General features: G+C 46.7%; 1 protein-coding gene across 1 annotated transcript in view; it reads right to left on the bottom strand.

The window, feature by feature from the left end:
• PDLIM4 (PDZ and LIM domain 4) overlaps window positions 1–20312 on the bottom strand; it is a 52234-nt gene that overhangs the window by 11053 nt on the left and 20869 nt on the right. The window contains exon 3 of the mRNA XM_065644344.1: window positions 13455–13539. Within this exon, the coding sequence (XP_065500416.1) occupies window positions 13455–13539 (85 nt within the window). The remainder of the gene's footprint in view (window positions 1–13454; window positions 13540–20312) is intronic.

Below are 20312 nucleotides of genomic sequence, written 5' to 3'. Positions count from 1 at the left end.
GGAAAACTCAGCCTCAACCTGCAGTTAAATCTTGCTGAATCTGTGCAGCTTTCCTTCGTCTCCAACCAAATGAACTTGCCTGTTTCTCCACAGTGAGCCGCTGCCAAGTATTCTGCATTTATTCTCCTGTAAAAGCATATTTGTTATTTCCGCAAAAGAAAGGCTGCAGGTCTGCTTCTCGTTTCGCGTTACATCACTCCGAGAGCACTTATCGCTCTCCTGACTTTGGGACAATCGCTCTGATTTACATTAGCGAAAGACGATAAAACCCCAGCTCTGCAGCTACGCACGCAGGTTGGGCAGGACCTGAAGCCAAGGGGCCAGTCCTGGTACTTTCACTCACCCGCAGCTACCCTCATCCACAAAGATCCGTGTCCGTTTGGGGGGGTTTTATCCCAAAATAAGATCAGCCATTTACAGTGTGAAAAACACGTTGGTCAAGGGTTTAGCTTAGTAGTAGCCATGTTTTCATTTGCTTTTTAAATCCCAAGGCAAACTATGGAAATCTTTTTTCATATGACTTCAAGTCAGGAACTCAGACACCATTAAAACACAAGTTTTCCATATTATTTTAGCTACGTAAAACATTACCCACGTGTTTTTCCAAAGCTTTGTTAGTCAGCTCCACACACACACCCATAAATCCAACAGTACCTACTGCTAATCTTGCCACGAGTCACTTGAGCCAGGCTTTACCTGCTAATACAGCCTGGGGAGTGACCAGCAGCTCCTTCCCCAGAGAGGGGCTAATTCCAGCTCTTAGGAAAAGCAGGAGAAAGACAGACACAGCCTAAGGACACACACCAGCTATTTCCAGCCATGAGTCAGAAAGCTGCCTGTACCGATGGAAGAAATAGATGCTTGTATAAGAGGCAGTAATCTCTTTAATCTGGTTTAATCTGTTTCAGGGCAGATCCCCAGCAGTGCTGCCTTGCACCAGTTTTCCAGTAGACTGATGCAGAACCAAGTAGGAAAAGAAAACACCGTCCTGTGAACAAATAGCAAAGTGCATATTGCAGGGCTCTAACACAAAGCTTACTTTTGACTAAAATAATCCAATAAATACTAATCAGAAACAAATGTCTGTCACTGGTTCATAGCAGAAAACACTGGTGCTCCCAAGCCTTGTAAAAACGAACAGCTAAGAGAAATAAGAACCAGACTCTGCTAGAAAAAGATCTTGAAAAAGCCCAATCATTCAGTTCTTCCTAAGGCAAAACTCCCATTGATAAAAACCGGGCTTAATTAAGAACTGCAAGATGGTGCCTTTGAGGTTTTTTTTCCTGCCATCACCTGAAAAACTGCCGGCTCCAGCGAGCTGCTGGCACATCCACTGCCTCGAAAGCCCCAATAGCCACCCCGAGCCCTCTCAGTTCTGCTCCCTCCACACACATGTGGGGAAAGCTGCTTCCAACATAATAACTTCAAATTATCTATTAAAAAAAAGGAATTTTGCTGCCAGGAATAATTTTAAGTATTCCCCATTTCATATTCTTAAAAAAAAAAATTACAACCAGGCTATGGGTGTCCAGTTCCCAGATTTACATTATTATTTCAAGGGAAATAAAGAAAACACTTTCAACCATGACACAGAAAGGAAAAGAAGGATCATAAACATTTCAGGGAAAAAAAAAGCAATGGCCCATTGCTGGCTGGCAGGCCATTGCAAGCTGTAGAGTTACGCTTTTGAAAAGCCATTATCGTTAATTATCTGTGCATCGGGGCCCAGATGCACGCTCGGTCCAAGGGAAGCGGCGGCTGGAGTCTCACAGGGCAGGGTCCTCGTGACCAGAATGTCCCTGGACTTGCTTTGATCCAAGGCAGTTTGGAAAGCCTTGGCCATTTGTCCCTGTTAAGCTCAGCAATTTGTACATCAAGAGCAAATGTCGCTATAAAGCTAAAACTTATTGCTTGGGCACTCTCCCAAAGGCAGGAGAGCCCAGTGCTGGAAGTGGGATGTTTCAGAGCCCTCCCTGCGCTGCCAAGCTGCTCGGTGGCCCCGGCTGCCACCAGCGCCCTGTCCCCATGGGAGGAGGATGCTTGTGGTGGTGGCAGCTCAGCCATGTTATAAAGCCACAGGTGATCCAGCCACATCCATAGGGAACACTACGCTCCTCCTGACAAACACCAGAGTGCTCCAGCTATCCCGACATCTACCAGGACCAAGATAATGGAGACAAAGCAATGGATGTCCCTCAGCCTTTTCCACCAAGTTCTTTTCAAGGTTTTGGTGGCTTCATGTCAGGGGCAGCCAGCGGCTTTGTGGGAGACACAAATCCCTCTGAGAGCACACCAGGCTTTGCCTTCCTTGTCGCCCTCAGTTTCTGTGCTACACAACTTTCCTGTTGCACAACAAAAGCTGTTCCCAGCACCGAGCTCGGGCTCCTTTCTCTCATCTCAAAGGCTGTTTCAGAGTTTTCCTGTGAGACCTCTTCAAGGCTTCGCATTGTGCAAAACACTCATGCACTCGTTCTCGGAAACCTAGAACCAGATGGATTTCTTTCCAGTTCTCAAACTGAAGATCAGAAAAAAAAAATCCCCCTTCGGGACCTAATTTGCTTTTCTCTGCTGGCTTTTTTTCCTGCTTTTTATGGCCTCTCAAATTAAGAGGGTTTGCAAACCCTTCCTAAAAGCTAGCCTGCAAAGTTTCACCGAGGAAAATTCTTTTAGCCTACAAAACAGAAACTTGCAGTTTGTTTTCTCACGCTTGCCTTCTAGGAGCATCAATTACCAAGTGTAACCAACCTCCTGACATGCAGCATTTGGAGCTGCTGGAGCCCAGGCGTTCTCACTCCTGGCAAACACAATTCGCGCAGCTGTCCCACAGCAGATAAACACAAGGAAGAGCTCAAAAGGAGAGGTTTGGATGGCTGAAGTCCCAGTGCCTGAGAGCAGGTGGGTTTTGGGGTGGTTTTGTGTGCAGCAGCAGTAGTGATACAGCAAGATGTACAGTGAGCACCCACGGCCAGGGCGACCTGCTCTCGTCACCACCTTGCTGGAGCCCCCCAGCCTGTCCCTTACCCACCAGGGAAAGGAACGAGCAGAGGAAAAGGGATTATTTGGAGGAGACTGAGCCACAGTAAAAAAAAAAAAAAAGAAAAAAAAAAGGCTGTAGCAAGCACCTACCTTGGCTACCCCATGTCAAAACATCTCCTCCTCCACAGGCATTTATCAGCATTGCATGTCCACAGCCTGTGCCTTACCAAGCACAGGTAAGGGCTGCCCTTACAGATACACTACTCCTATCCCAAGGAATTATTTCCAGCAGAAGGAAAACGCGACACAGCATATGGGAGTGTTCCTCTTGGCAGGAGACGCAGGAAGCCAGGGCAGCCGGGCACACAGAGCTGTGGCAGGAGCAGAAAGAACTTCACCCCGAGCTGCCGCAGGGCTAAAAGCACCAACAAGGCACCTTGGGTTGGCTACTAGAATCACAGAATAGTTTGGGTTGGAAGGGACCTTCAAAGTCATCCAGTGCCCCCCTGCCATGAGCAGGGACATCTGCACCAGCTCAGGTTGCTCAGAGCCCCGTCCAGCCTGCCCTGGGATGTCTCCAGGGATGGGGCATCCACCACCTCTCTGGCCAACCTGGGCCAGGCTCTCACCACCCTCAGTGTAAACAATTGCACCTGAGCTACTGCATCTCTCTCTGCTGAGCCTTTGACATCAACAGCTAGATGCTGTCAGCTTTGCTTGCACTGAGCTGTAGCTCCCTGTACACAGAGTCTCAAATATGTTGTTCTTCACCACTTAAAATAGGAGAAAAAAAATTTATGTCATTTTTGGAGGCCTGGCTCTTGTCCCTACCACATAACGCAGCATCAAGAGCACAAAAGGAAAAAAAATACTTTTATATTTAAGGGAAAGATGCTGAAGGATAGGTTGCTTATATTTAATCCTGGGAATTCCTTGAAGAGCCAGAAATAAGGACAGCTTTTTTTCCTTCCTTATTCTACAAGCACTTATTCCATTTCCCAAGTCCCTCTGTTTCATGCCTGCTTATTCGCAAATCTTTTCCCCTATATCAGCTGAAGGTATTTCATTTAGCTACAGCGGGACACCAGACACAGCCAGCCAAGCAATATGCACAAATCAGCAAAGTAATGAAGCTCAAATGCTTTTCACAGGACATATCGTTTCCAATTTCAGGAAACGTATAGGGGAGCATTAAAAGGAGGAAGCTGAAGATTTCAGCAGAAATACAAATATACTCTGTGGCTTCAGCACATAGAGCCAGCACGTACTGCAGGTAACAGATGAACAGATGGGCTTTGCCCGCTGATTGTGGCTGTGCCCCGACTCCACGGGAGCCGCTGAATTGAGGCACTTCCATCCCCCAGGATTTTTAGTTCGAACCTGTAACAGGACAGAAGACTCAAAAATTAAAAACTTCTATCAAGCTAATCACTGCTGAAATAAGGGTTCCCATAAGTAGGAAAACATGGGGCCAACTGGGAATTTTTGAAAGGTTTAAAAACCAGTCTCAGTCCCTGTCTCTTTTTGAGGGAGTTCCTCATACTTTGAAACCACCTTCCGTAGAATCAACAAAAAGCATTAATCCCTTCAGATTTTTAAAATGCATCAAGACGAGCGCACACTTTCGGCTGTCTGCTTAACAGGAATAATGTTGGGATCCAAAGCTGGGAAGAGTTTAACTCATGGATTTTAACCTAAGCCTGCCTCTTGGCAAGCCGGAGTCCCCCACACTCACCGCCTCGGCTGCTCCTGGTGCCAGCTGAGGTCAGCCGTGCTCTGCAGCGACGTGTTGGCAGAGCTGCAGCAGTTAAACCGCCCTTCGCACTCAGAATGTGCTATACCAGACAGTTTCCTCAGAGTTTTGGGAACTCACATTTGTATTCTGATACACTTTGGTAAAATACATCCAACCTTACTTTCCTAAAGTCTGACCTTTTTGCTGCCTCAAGTTCTCCTAGTCTTGAGGAAAAAAAAATATTTTTTTTTTGGACATTTTGCAAGATGCCCTATTTATCCTTCCCTTTTTAAAATATAAGGCTTACTTCTAGAGACCACAGGTTTTAGACACAGCTTTAGAGAACAGATTCCGTGTACTGATCCAAAGCACTTAAAGTTCAGTCACTTCAATGTTTCAAATGATACCCTTAAAAGGCCAGAAGTCCAAACAAAAACAATCTTCCAGACTATCAGAGATTAAAACTAAAGATTGCTAATCTGAGAGGTCAACGTTGGGTCCTACGACCTCCACATAAGCACCTGATTTGGAAGAGTGTTGACCAATGGCAGCTTTGACACATCTGAGAAACGTTCCCCAGGAGCAGCCCCCTAGCACAGAGCTGAACGCCCCTTCGAAATCACCCCTCCGAGCCCCAAATCCACCCTGGAGCCCACTCGTGCAGCAGGGGAAGATCTGCAGGGCCAGGACCAGCCACCACAGGCATCGCCAGCAAGATGTTTATTTTCCTAAGCCCAGGGGAGCCAGTCCTGCTCTTGGTTATAAACACATGCTGCATCAGACTTAAACAGAGCTGAAGGTCATTAACAGCTTGGCTCAGCCAAGGGCAGTTTTCTGTTTGATGTACTTCAGATCCACTCTCTTCCTTTGCTTTTAAAGCCAAGGTGCAGTTCCTGCCTGCGGCTGCCTCTTCTTCTGACCCAAGGGGTACGGTCGGACTTGGATGACCTGATTCCGACCTCTCCTGGCAGAGGGCTTTTGTGGGTAAAATCTTACTGCCTTCACTGCTGCAAGTCCTCTTTTATGCAAATGTCACAAGCAATTAAGCCTGAAGACATATCCTAGCATATCCTGACACCAAGACATTTCCTAGCACATCCCAACACTCCCAAGACCGAAATTCAGCCTCTGCACAAGACAACTGCAATACAGCAATCCCTTCCTCTCCCCCATAGCTTTTCAACAGCAAAGTTGCTGCTTTGTCTCTGATAAACTGGTTCAAAAGTCCTAGAAATTGAAATCCTATTATTACCCCACAGAGGAGCTGTATAGGATGGACAGCACTGTTTTCATTTGAAGGCAAATAACAGATTTACAGTGTGGCTGGTGTCTGCAGCAGCAGGATTGATTCTCCAGCTCACTGCCTCGAAAAGAGTCCCATGGAGAACCCTTATGTCAAAGAGTTTTTCCTCAAAATTGGGGAAAAAGGGACAGTTTCAAAAGCTACACACATTTCCCTATGAGCACAGTTCAGATGTCCTGTCGAGATAGTTGTTTCACAGATCAAGCAAGCTTCAATCTAACTTTAAAGAGCTCTGCTAAGTACGATCACACTATTTAGCTCAGCTCAGAAGATTAACAAATAAGTAAAAAGGTCGGGGGCAGTTTGCTGAAGCTAGATGGGGTTATTTTATGAGTCTGACTTCCAATATTCTGCCAAGTTCCTCTTTCGGTGTATAACATGGTCTGAATACAAACTTTATCCATCATGTTCTTCTTACTACACTCCTTCCACAGTCATCAACTAAACACCAAATTCATTTTTCAGATCTCTCTATAGTAAGAGACCGAACCTTTAAAATCAGATGGTCTTTTAGTTAAAAGGCAGCAGGCAACGTTCATGTGAAACACGACTCAAGCTGGAGCCTGGCTGAGCCCCAGCCCACGTCCCCAGGACAGTCTGTACCCAGACAAGGCACTGCCATTAGTGCACAGCAAGTGATGTCTTGGGAGGAGGGAAAGACACTCAAAATGAGCCCCACGGCCTCATGCCAGGTCTTGGACACGTTGAAAAACACCCGTGGATCACCTCATGGTGGGCAGAGATACAGCCCCTGCAAGCACTGCTAAGGTTTGCTCAGCTTTGTGGCATTGGACCCAGCAGTCAGGCTCATTTTAAAGCTCTTATTTGTATATTACATGCTGCAACTTCTGCTGAAACCCCTGCAACCTACAGCAAAAGCATTACAGGAAAGTCTCCATCTATTTAATTGCTGTTATGGCAGGGAGCAGGCTGAGGTCAGCCGCACCACCTTCCGTCGGTGCACGTTTCCAACCACAAAACCTTACCTCCGCAGGTAAAACACACCGACCTTTCCATACAGCAGCCTGGCTTTGTTTTTCAGGGGCAATTCTGTAAACACATGACTCCAGGAGCTGAGGCTTGACCAAAAGCACCCACTGCCCTGGCCCTGGGCTCGGCAGAGCTGCTGGATCAGGAGTGACAGCGCCAGGGAAGCAAAAGCCAAACATTTCCTGCGAGCTTTAAATGACATGTCACTTTTGACAGAGTAATAGCAGCCTCAACAAGAGTCATCCAAAACATATTTCCATGGATGGGAAAGTTTCTAAACCACTTGTAAATGATGGTTGGGAATGTCTTAATTTCCAGAAAGAAGACACGCATCCCTTTCTGAAGGAGTGCTGTCACGAGATGCAGGTCTGTGATGTAAAATGAGGTATTTAAAAAGAAAAAAGTGGTTTTAGGGTAAACTAGGAAAATATTCCAGCTCCATATTTGCACGTGTTCTGCACTAGATACTGTATAGCACAAGGACAGCATACATCCAACCCAGGGATAACCTCTCACAATTAGAGAGGAATAAGCTACACAGACCTTTCTCATGGAGCGGATACTTTTCCACCTCAACATGGTCATGCTGATGGCCACCAGCAAGGGCCACCAGACCCTGCAGCAGCTCGGGGACAGCTCTGCCCCCAGGAGAAGCCACAGCCCTCCTGCGAATCAAGGAGCTCCAGCAGGACTGGGGCAGCAATGCCACGACTTGATCCCTTAAGCCACCTGGCTCCCCAGCAGCCTCTTAAAAATCCACAGCAATGGAAAAAAGTTACCCAAGACCAGCAAGAATGATTAAAATGTATTTCCATTTATCTTGCCTGCTCCGGTGTGGAGGGCGTGTTTTTAATATCAAGGGGGTGTTTAACAAGCAGACAGAGGAGGGCTTTGTACAAATGTATCAATTTTATTAACAAAAAAAAAATTTTAAAAAAAAGATAGCCGGGGATCATATGCTCTGCCAGACTGGAGGGTGCAGGATATCCTGGCTGCATTTTTTAAACACCTTCAGACAAAGCCCTTCTGCACAGGCAACGTAAATACACGTGGACATGGAACTACCACACTGCAGTAACATCATGGACTCATGTTAAGGCTCAGGCGAGGTGCAAGTGTCTCCAGCTCTCATAGTCCTAAAACTACCTCAGCCAGTTTCACATGTGCACAGAACTAGTAACTCATGATATATAATTTTAGAAGAAATTAGAGTAGGTGAAGAAGCCTAAGAATAAAAGAATTTCTATAAAGTAGTATTTAACTCCCATCCATACAGGAAAACCTAATGACCATTAATAGAAAATAAGCATCAGTGCAATCTCAAGGTTGTTTTTGCAATACAATAACCCTGGATAACAAAGGTAAAGGAGGCTCAAAATTTCTTCCACTCTCCAGCAGCAGCAGCACCCTCCTGACAAATGACTACCAAGCCATAGCCAAGCTCAGCAACAGTCTAGACCCTAGAAAGAATTTTCTCTCTGTTTCCCAGTGTTCAGGATCATCTTGCCAGCCCAGGAGATCATTGCTCAGAGGATGCTCCCACTAGCACTCAGCCTCAAGCTGCTCCCACAGGGCATGGGCTACTGTGTGTGTGTTGATCACCCTCCCCTCTGATAGGAAATAACGTCCACTACAGAGGAAAAAACCCCAAACCAGCATAACGAGTATCCATCCTGGCCTCCTGTCTGCTCCCTCCTCTTAGAGAAGGTGCTGCTGTTCCCATTTTAGTGTCACCTTCCCACCTGATTTAACACTACCATTAAACCAATTTTCTCACCATTTGATGTTTGGCTTAAAGAACAAACCTAAGGAGCTTAACACTAACAGGCAATGTCCTAATTCCATCCTTTTCTGCTTACTGCCTCTCTCCTCCACTCCCAGTTGGGGAATTGTTGCATTTTCAGGTGTTATCGTATCACAATTTCTGATTTTCTTTCTATAACCACTACCAGCAGCTGAGAGAAAAAAGCATCACTGGCAACAAGCTAAGCTTCAGAATGCAGAACTATTGCATGCTTGAAACCAGAAGATGCCTACTTCATCAGCATGGCTTATCCAAACATCTCTTTCTGTAAGAGCTAGGGTAAGGTACACAAAAATAGAAGCAAAAGCAATAGAATAATTTTTTTTCCCCATTTTGGAATACTACAGCCTTTAGCTTTTACTCATTATTAGAGAAGATAAGCTCAGTTTGAGTCAAAAACAAGTCTCGGGCTTTGCTGCGAACGAACAAGCCCTGGCAGTGGCCGTGGGACACCCCAGTCCTCTGCGGTAGGAACGAGATGTTCCAGGGGATGGGAGGCAGCTGCTGCAGCCCGGCCAGCCCAGGCTCCCCCCACACCAAAGGGTTTCAGGATCCACTCCCTACCCTCACCCCATCCCCTTCACCTGCTGCGCTGGCGGCTGGTCTGCCCTGGGCCACTTGGCTGGCTGCAAGGGGGCTGAAGGACCACAGCCAGCAGCTCTCCTGCACCCAGCATCAACCCACATTATTTCGTCATAGCTCCTATTTACCATCAACGAGAACAAACTATCCAAGTTACCTACATGGAAGAAAACACTACTTTGAAGTTTCCATTCCCATTTTTTTCCCCCTTTATCCTGAGCTTGTTTTTTCCTCTTTCATACACCAGGATTATTGAAGTTCACTTAATAAAGATGCTCGTTTAAACAAGAGATATACAGAGGATTTCACCTGAAAGGTTACAGCTACAACAGTTTGACACGTTACAGTGCTGAGAAAATTCCTTTCTTTCAAATGACAATACTACATCGCAAGAAAAAGAATAAACAGAAGCACACACCAACTTGAGTGTAACCTCTTCACCCAGTAAATCAGATCAGCAGATTTTGATGGTGTATAAACCCCTGATATTTGAGTGTGAAATGCTGCCTGAGTATCCGCAGTTCGAGGCTGATGCCGCTTACAGCGGCCGTCAGGATTCGGCATGTTTCTGCTATTAAATCAGCCCTCAAACAACACGCTGGGAGTTCCCACGCGACGGAACCGGGTCCTGTGCCAGGGCATTATCTCATCCTTTGTTTTCCCAAAAGCACCAGGCAGACATTTTCCCCATCCTGCCGTCCCAGCAGCACCAGGAGATGCCCGTGCGAGGGCTGGCGGGACAGCGGAGCCGGGGATCCCAGCGAGAGCTTTCCCAGGAGCAGCCATGGCCCGTCCCACTGTGCTGACCCGGGAGGAAGGAAGGTCTGTCACCTTGGGAAAGGAAATTCCACCTCTCCAGCTAGGAGGCTTTAACCCCTGCTTCACAGAAGTAAGTATGGCCTCTGCCATCTGCTTTTGCAAATATGCATTATGGAGGTTTCCTGCACAGCACCAATCCAGTAAGAACTTCAAACAATCCTCAGAGCCAACTAATCAAATGAGGAGCCCTTCCTCCTTAATAAAAAAGGTAATGATAATCTGAGACCAAAAAGAAAAAAAAAAAAAATAGATAATATTGAAGACCTTTTTAACGCTGTTAAAATTGGTGCTACGGGACAAGTTAGCACCAAACCTCCTCCCCACTCCATTGCAGGACACCACAGCTGTCCCCAGGTGCCCAGAGCTGGGACACCAGCAGCTCCAACTCACACCTGAGGCCTCAGTCAGACATCGAGGCTGGGAAAACCCCAGCTGACGGGGCACAGCGTGAGAGGACCAGGGCACGGAGACCGGGACCACTGCCCCTTCATCCCCATGCCTACCCCTGAGAACAACCCAGGAGCTGCTCTGCCAGCCAGGTGGCCCTGGGATGCCATTCCCACTGGGAGGGGGCTGATGATCAACTGCGGGAAGTGCCTCTCCCTCTCTGGGCAGCGGAGGAAACCCAGCCTTTCACCCGATGTAGCTTATTTTAGCCAAGTGTCCAGGTTTAGGAAGACTTGCATCCTATCCTATTCCAGCTTTGGCTTTACACTGCCAATTTAATTTCTGCTGCAATTATTTTCACACCCAGACACTCGATCTACTGTCAATTAGCACAGACGGGGCTTTGCCCCATGGCCAGAAGCCCACATTTCCAGCCTCCCCCTCCCAGGCCAGAAAGCCGCCAGTTCTGGCAGTATGGGAATGGTCATGAAAACAAACATCCTCTCCTTTTATTAGTACCACATGGTGATATTTTGTCTAGCGAGCTCACACTACAAGAAGCCGAAGACAGTGGGATTTCCAGAAACTGAAGGATCAGGGCTCCCACTCTCCCCACTGGCCATGGAGGGGTGGCTGGGGACACTGCAATTTGCATCCTCCTCTATAGAACCTTGCTGTTAATGACAGACCAGTGTAGTGTAACTAACTGATAACTAAAGTCTGCTTTTTTTTTAAAAAAAATACGTTATTTCATGAAGGTGACTCACTGCTAATTGTGAACAATCAGGTCTGTCCACTTCCAGCTTCTTCAGTTGTTAAGGGCAGCTATCCCCTCCAGTCATGGCATTAATCAAAGTCTTAATAAGGACAATTGATTACGTTCTCCATCTCTGAGTAGGAGTTTCCACATGGCGCAACTGTCAAGCCACAAGAGATTTAGAAAGAGGAGAGCTCAGCAGCCACTCTGTACCTTCCAAGTTCCCTTGCAAAAAGATAACTGCAAGCCTCACTGCCTTCAAGATAAAGATTGCACCCAAATAATAAACTAAAATATGATTGTAGGGTACATGCTTTCCTAGAAATCACAGGGATTGAATCATTCTGCTTATGCTCGTGTGTTCTGGGGTAGGGGCCCCCAGCAAGAATTACTGCAGTCACAAGTCAAAAGAATTTCAAGACATCTTTGCCCAGGATGATTGAAAAGTTGATAGAGTAAAACCTGGAAGAAAGAAAGACATGTGCTCCACATTACTGGAAAGGCCACTTGGGGTAAGACTTTCAAAACCCTTTTCAAGGACAACCCCAAACCTCTTTTTGTGATTCAAGGGCAGAATTCCAGCAGAATTTTTTTTTTCCTTGTGTTTCCAAGAAGATTGCTTTCTTCCAGATGCAAGGAAGTGCACCTAAAGGTTGCACATTTTGAGCCAAGCTATTACTTTACAATAAGTCTTTTCTTTTTCACAATCTAATAAAAGCTTTTGCTCCAGGGGCTGAATGAATCCAGCCTAGGACAGCCCTGGGTCATATGGCATCACTCCACAGGGGACTCCAGCCATGGCTCCCAGGGACAGGACGCCTGCTGCAAGGGTCTGCACCCTTGGGTGCTGCCCATCACCCTCCGTGTCACACAAGTCAGAGGACATCTGCAAAACGCAGGGGTTAGGACAGCTACTAGCACACGTCCCACACTGTCAGCATGACCCATGCTCAAGGCACAGTCTGAGGAGGGTACACCCACATCTGGGGTGCACTCACAGCTGGAATTCTTTAATGTGTGCATGGTACCTCCATCTCCTCTCTGGGAGACCAAAAAAAGCCATTAAGCAAGACAACACAGAGACACAGCCATTGAAAAAGAGAGCAAGAGCAGGAACCTGCTGTCTTTACCCGCACATTCTTGTTTATACACCTTTCTCAGTGCCTCACCACAAACACATCTGCTTTACCCACTGAGCACTCCACAGATTTAGACATTTGCAGTGTAGGTCCGGATTTGGGAAAATCCATCTCTACTCCCTCATTATATTCTATGTAACTGTCTAATTTTTAAAAGGATCCATATGTAACATATATTAATAGCCAGATTCAAATCCAATCTGCACTAAACCTCAGAAATGTTGTATCTGGCAGCAGAACTGCTGCACATTTGGTCCTTATTTAATATTATTCATAGAATTTGGGGCATATCAAAGCCTATTAAGAAAAAATATCTGTCAAAAAAGATTGCTGTAATTGATTAATGAATCAAACATGGCCAGAACTCAAAGCCCAAGCACACAGATCACACTGCCCTGTCAATCAGCGCAGGAAAGACGAGCAGACCCATGAGTTGCTCAAGTGCAATACTAGAGTGGGTTTGCCGGTGCTGCTGTTCTGTAGCTGCTCTACCTGCTGCCCCAGGTACAAACAGACCCTGGGCGTGCTGTGCTGGAATCAGGCAGCATCCTCAGGAAGGCTCCAATAACTCCATCAAATGATGCCAAGCACCAGGCTGGTCACTGGCCTCGAGGAGGGTCCCATGCTGGGTGCTGTCCCCCCGCAGCACTGCCCAGCCTCCTCATGCCACCTGTGAGCTGATTCAACAAAGCTTCACTTGGGTGGAAGGCAATTACAGAGCTGGGTTTACGCCAGCTCAGTTCAGGGATCTGGTTCACCACAGGAGCTTTACAAACTCAAGGAAAGCACAGCAAGACCTGCACAGAAAAGTCTAACAAACATAATGCTTTAAAAAAAAACACACACAGAAACTCCTTAACCTCTGGAAGGACCACAGGCAGAGCAGAGGGCTGTCCAGATTCCAGGTATGGATCTCCTCTCCCCAGAGGGGAGACTAGCCTGTGTGCAGGGCTGCTGCCTACCTGTGGGTCCGGCTCTATGTTGATCCGGTATGCTTGAGCCTTGCCATCTTCCAGAACAGGGGGTGACCAGGTCTTCCCGTCAGTTCTGCAATGGAAAATTAAGTAAATTCAACTTAAATGGCTTACAAAAACCAAACACACACAACAAAACAAAAACCAAAAAAAAAAGTCAAAAAACCCCACAAAAAACCCCAAAACACCACCACCCACACACCCCAAACAAAACAAAACCAACCAAAAAAACCCAAACACACACACAGCAAAACAAAATATAAAATGCCAAACAAACTTCTCAAAAACAAACAAACGAAACCAAAACAGACTACCAGCAAAACCCCAAACATATATAACAGTACACAGGCCTGCAGAGGAATGAATATATAAATGCATTTGTCTAAAATTATCCTCAGAAATAGTACAGGGGTGAATAGAGAAAATGCTGGTTCCATGCTCTTAAAACCATGAAGCTCAAAACCATTCTTGAGCTACAGGTTCCAACTTAGCATGGAGTTAAGATACAAAATTATTTCAGTTCAAGAAATCATGAGACAGACTTGGGGTGGTTGTTGTTTTGCATATCCCTGGCTTTGCCCCTTTATTCTGGTTCCGAATCCTGAAATGTATTTCGATTATGTGCATGTGTATATAGGTATGTGCATATGCGCATATATATATATATATATATATGCGCATTCCCTGGCAGACCTATATGGTAGACCACAGCAGGAATTATATAAATGCCTTTCAGGGAGAATGCTTACACAACCCTGTATGAATCATCTTGACCCTTTCAACAGGTGCCAGATAGAAAAAGCCCTAAAAATACAGTTTCCATTAATGAATGCATCTTTGGTCCTGCCAAGCCAGAGCAGGATGCTGCCACTGTCCATGTGTCTGATCATTTTTTCCCCAGGAAGGCATCTGGGGGCACAGCTAGGATGTGATCTCCAGCGTGTCCTCTCCCATGCTTGGGGCACTGGGAGCTGCAGGGACCTGGGCAAGGTCCAGTGGGCACATACACAGGATCTTCTGGATGCTGAGAGGTTGAGTTGGGAGATGGAAACCGTATGAAGTACAAGATAAAGTTTTCAAATGCATGCTGTTCTGTTTATCATCCCAATCTGCATATGTACCACTTAATAAAAATAGGTCTTGTTCTGACAAGCACAGATCACTCACTATGGCCATGGCCACACATCCTTCATTGGACTCTGGCCCCTGCCACGTACCACCTTCAGCTTTGGTTTAATTATCTGCAGAGTCCAAGTCTGAAAAACCAGGAGCATAGTTTTAACCCAGGAATCCTTGAGGTGTATTTTTACCTTGGTATTTTGCATCTAAACCAGTCAGCAAACAAACCTGCCTTTCGAAATTCAGGGTCTGACCCAAAACCCATTAAAGCAAAGACTCCCACTGGTTTTAACTTCAGATTCATCCCCAGAGTATTTAAGCTCTTTTGTTCCAAACCGCTACTCAGTACTACCATCAGCTTTTTCAACAGGGATGAACTTGCTCTCTCTCACAGCTAGATGTCTAGTTCTAATTTATTATCGTTACCATAATAATTTTAGTTTTTAGGCTGGAACCCTTCTTTTTAAGCCAGTCTAACTTTTTTTGGTGGGATAAAGGAAGCCAGCCTTCCCAGGAACAGCAGCATTCCTAGCAATCCCAAGTCTTTTTGCCACGATCCAGTGCTGTGTATATTGCTTCCACATTGAGAATTTCATCTGGAGGCCCATAACAATGAAAATGCCTAATTACATTGGCAGAGATCATAATGATAATTTCTGTGCTTTTCCCCCCTGCATTGAACCAACCCAATGTGTGCTCACGCTGCCCCTGCAAAGGGGCCGTTACAACATCCCCCACTGCTCAGCTCTGGGGCCCACATGCCAAACACAGCTCAAAGTATCCCTGAAGGCTTCAATTTGCCAGGAAATAAGAACCGAGATTCAGAAAGCGATTCTGATTGCAGAAGAGCGACAGCAGTAAATTTGCTCTGCAGGAAGCTATGGCATTTGGTCACCAGTACTGCCAGTGTTTTCTACTTGGAGTTTCCCAGTTCCCCACATGCCTGATGAACAAAGATCACACCGCCTCTATCAGAAAGCAGCTAAACTTGTGTTTTCCAAAAATTATAGTTGCCTTCACGCTTAACAAAAGATGCCCAGACTTAGGTTTGCATGTAGAAGGCCCCTTCATAGTTAGTGTTTTTAATGATTAAATTTAAGGCTTCACTGTCAGCTCTTCAGAGCAACCAAAACTTCTTGATATAAGCAAAACAGCCTCGCGCAGCTTCCAGCAGTGGCCTGAACAAAGTCACACTGACATCAGCCACAGCTTCCACTCGAAACAGCCTGAAATTAAGCAGATATGGCACAATTCAGGTTCTATTTGGCATTTTTAAAGGCTGCCTGAAAAAGTATAAGGGATTGGGAGAAACACCAGCCTCAAGGAGAAATGCAAGTTTTATCTTTGATGAGCATTTATGCTTACACAAAGAAACTCCCTCTTTTCCACAGGAACACTAGAATATGACGTAATCAAAAATAATTCGGGTGACTGCCCCAGAGTGAGGTGCCATGGGCAGTTCTGAGTTCACCCCTATTCCCATGTCCCCAGTATCCCCCACCAGGACAGGGGGACCTCAGGGTCACCATGGCCACCCTAAGCCACCCTGGCAGCAGGTTCAGGCTACCAACAGTCAGAGCTTTGTGTTTAGATGACAGCAAAAACTAATCACACTTTTCTTTCATAACAGGTGAGAGATCAGGCATCTCGCTCAAATGTTCTGAGTCTTTTAATTTACAGCTCAGGGATGGGAAAAGTGTTTTCAGATGTGTTGTAGGGGATTAAAGTCAGCTATGTGGAAATCATTACCCAGCACTAACAACACTATTTTAACGGCTGCTGGGACAAGTCTAAGAAAAATAACTTGACCTAGGTTAGTGCTAGGCCTTCACCACAGGGCTTCATGGGAAAGGGACCCATTAACAAAACATAAATGAAAAAAGAAAGTTGCAGACACTTTTATCCCACCATTTGTTTTCTAAAAGACTCGACGTCATTCTCAAAAGATTACTTGCATATGCTCACATATTTTACCAAAGTGTTTTTTCACCTGGTAATGATCTGCAAGTCTTGCTCTCTACATTTGTAGAGCTGCTTTTAAGTTGCGAGAATTCCTGGGACTTACTGAATTTCTACTTTCTCCAACCTGTTATAAACTAATGTTTAGCACTTGGGAGAGTGCCAGCCTGGACCCGGGATGCCATCATCTGTGAAGGTGCAGCTACACCGGTGTGATGGGCAACAGCAACACAAACCTCCCAAACAACCCTATGGCTGCATTGCACCCCAATCTGTATAGTCCCTTCTGGGGGGTGTGACTCCAGGTCCCTGCCTATCTCCCAAACACTGTTCACCTCCCACACCACTACCATCACAATCTGGTTTTATCCCTGATATGGTGAGCCTTCCAAGACCTGAACTCAGCCTAGAAGCAGCTGATGCTTCTGATTACCCAGGATTGTGAACCTCGCTGTGACAACCGTAAGGTGTTGGATCTGTCCCTGCAGCCCAACATAGGGCTGTCACCTGCTGTGCAAGGTGGCCAAGGCTTTGACAGGAGGAGCTGAGCTCTGCTGAGCACCTGATGGACCTGGCTCAGTCAGGGTACACGAAGGAGAAGCTGTGGCATTTCTCCTGCTTTATTCCTCTCAGCTGAAAACATTGCTGTGTATTGAGGCTCTGGAAAGCTGCCGGTTTTCCTCTCTATTAGTCCTCGAGGAGCTCTGGAGGGGAAGCGGTGATTCACTTTTTCAGTTGTACTTTTACTGGAAACTTGAGAACATCAGACATTGTCATCCTTCCCATCTCCCAGCAGCATGCCTGCGCTGCTCACAGCAAACAGACCCCGACAGAACCTCTGCGAGCTGGAGGAGGTGAGAGGGGGGCTCAGAAGAACATCAGCTACACAAGGTTCCAGGGACTTTTGGGGCTACACATCCAGAAGACTCATTACTGGGCTTTATCCCATAGAAACTCCATCTCTGTACCGAGGGCAGGAATAAACAGAAAATCTTCACACTAGCGCTCTCAAAGCCGACCCAGCACAACTGCGATGGTGCATCAATCCCTGTGGGCTCTCTACAGGCTGCTCATCCCCAGAGAGGCGATTCGGTTCTCCATCCCATAGCAGGGCACAGCTTGCAGCTGCAAACCCCACTGCAGCCTTGCACTTGGTCACTCAGTCTCAGGCAAATATGAGCAAATCTGATCCACACTGCAAGAACACTGCACCCCATTGCCACCTGTGAAGGAATCTGGGTTTTCCTGGCCCACGCATGCTGGTTTGCTTCTTTCTCAGCCCCTTGTCCTTGCTCGGCAGAGGGGTCGCGCAGAGCGAAACCAGCCCCCAGAGCTGGGCAGGGGTTTCCACAGCAGCTATTTAAAAAGAAGAGTTACCATCTCTGAAATACCTTCCCCGCATGGGTGAGGCCCCAGCAGTGCCATTCCTGCAGCACACAGACCAGACAGAGGGGGAAGAAACTGCTTCCAGGATTTACTTTAGATAGAAGGAATCAAAGCTGAACCTTTGAGGACTTATGCTTTGACACTACTGTCAGGAAATAAATACAACACAACTACTCTGGAGTCCTTGGCTGTGCCTGGGGCCAGGTAGATGCTGCCACTTCTCCAGCACCCACCCAGCCCCATGCACAAACAGCTGCAGTGTTATTACCAGAAGGGCTGTAATTGGAATGGGAAGAACAGCATCATTTTTTTTCTGTCAAAAGTCTTGCAACACACATGAACTCCTGCCTGCACATCACAGGAATATGAACATGTTACTCCCGGGGTGGAGGAGCCAGGAAGCATCCTTCTTGCCTGATAAGGAACTTCTTCATTTGTGTAACTTAGAGACAACTTCAGTGAGAAAAAAAGAACAAGTTTTACCGTGCGATCATCCTTATCCACACATTTACATTACTTAAAACTCTGAAATCCTTGGCTACCAGTCAAGTGCATACATTTTGTGGCCAAATACCAAGAGCTCCATACCAGATTTCTGTGAGTAATAATTCATGGGGCTGCTTAACACCCGGGATTTTCTCCAACCAGCTGCCACGTACCTGCTCGTACCCTCCCTTGCAGATGCCAGGCAGAGCAGCCCCTGTGCTACCTTGGCTTGCGATTCAACAGCTGGGAAGAGGCTGCCTGATTCATCATCAGAGCATCCCGAACAGTCCCACTAAATCCTTATCAGCGTCTTCACCGCCTCCCCCTCAGCCCAGGTACCTGGCACTGCTCCAGCTTTACTAAACCCACTTGAACTCCTGGCCTCACATTTCAGAACCATTAACTACAACCTGAACAGCCACCCCTTGTTACAGGGATGCCCAGGTAATTCCTCACACATTACCATCAGTACCCACATGAACACTGGTTACCTAAATTGGCTCCTTTCATGAGCTGATAAGGATTTTTGGCTGCTTCATTTCAGAACAGAAAGGCTACTGTGCTGATTTGCTTTTCATGGTATCGCTGCCCAGAAACAGCCCTGCACATCTCAGGGCAAAATGCAACCCAGCAAACCCGGGGACAAAACTCTCATTAACTTCAGGAGGGACGGAGTCTAGTCAAGAAAGGCGTTAGAGAATGGGGTGCAAAGCAAAGAGATCTGACCAAGAGTACTTAGAGTCCTTGATAAAGGACAGGGTAGAGATTTTTAGAAAAAGAAATGTTAGTACAGCCTGAGAGCAAGATAGCTCACAGATAGCACCAGGGCTGCAGAGGACAGGAGAGGTGCAGCCCCCACCACACTCAAGAAGCTGCAACATCCCCTTCCCAGCAGTTTTCCCAGTGTGGGCTTGGGGCCAGCCCATCCAGGAAGGATGCAGCTCAATCCTCCATACTCCCAGCTGGAAGATGACTAAAGCTTCAGAAAAACCTTTTGGGCTCGCTTCCCCCTCAGGCACAGGTGGGCAGGTCTGGACAGTGCTGCCAAGGACCTTCCAGCCACGTGCATCAACAGCAACAGTGTCCATTATGCCACAAGGTCTCCTGTCCAGTGCCCGAGGTCCTTTGGGTCCTCAGTTGTCTTCTCAAAAGGATGGTTTTAGCAAGGCGCAGCTCCAAGACGATTTTATGGCAGCTTTTGAGGCATGACCCGATCTGAAGTAACATGTCCTCCCTAATAACTAGGGCTGCAGCACAACCCCAAGAGATATTCATGTTCAAAGGAGCTGGGAAGGCTGCCTTGAGAAGAGATCAGGAAATACACACTTATATGTAAGGAAGAACAGGACAAGCTGCATTGCCAAGCTGGTCAGCTCTGGACTTGTTGTATGCACTTGCCTGGATGCTGACTGCCTTCCAGGGTAAGAAAGGGTTAATTGCAAGAAATAATACTGATTTTAGTGCACAAGTACTTGTTCACATGGACATCCATCACTATAGAAAAATCCAGATGCGCTTTATCAAGCCTGACATTATTTTGCTTTGTGTTGCTGGATCCTTTGCTACTATTAGAAAACAAAACAGCTTTTCCATTCAAGGTGATTGCTGTTTGGAGCCAGCTTCTCACCGTGCCGTGTGTTTTGCTGCTGATGCCCTCCGGACACTGCTTCCCTCAGCCTCCCAAAAATTCTGTGACAGAGCAGCCACAGAGCTGCCCTGAGTCCTGCCGTTCTTTGCCAACCAGCAGACCCATCTATGGAGCTGCACCCTCAGCCCTGTTTCCTGCAGGATTCAGACCAGCCCAGGGAAACTGGAGCATCCCCCAAAGAGAAAACAAACGCTCTTCCAGTTTCCCAGGAGCTGTCACGCAACCGTGCCAGATACACTAGGAAATTA

This window comes from Caloenas nicobarica, chromosome 13, assembly GCF_036013445.1.
Source record: "Caloenas nicobarica isolate bCalNic1 chromosome 13, bCalNic1.hap1, whole genome shotgun sequence".
Lineage (NCBI taxonomy): Eukaryota > Metazoa > Chordata > Aves > Columbiformes > Columbidae > Caloenas > Caloenas nicobarica.
Note: the sequence above shows the minus strand (reverse complement) of the source record. Positions and strands in the feature narration are given on the sequence as shown.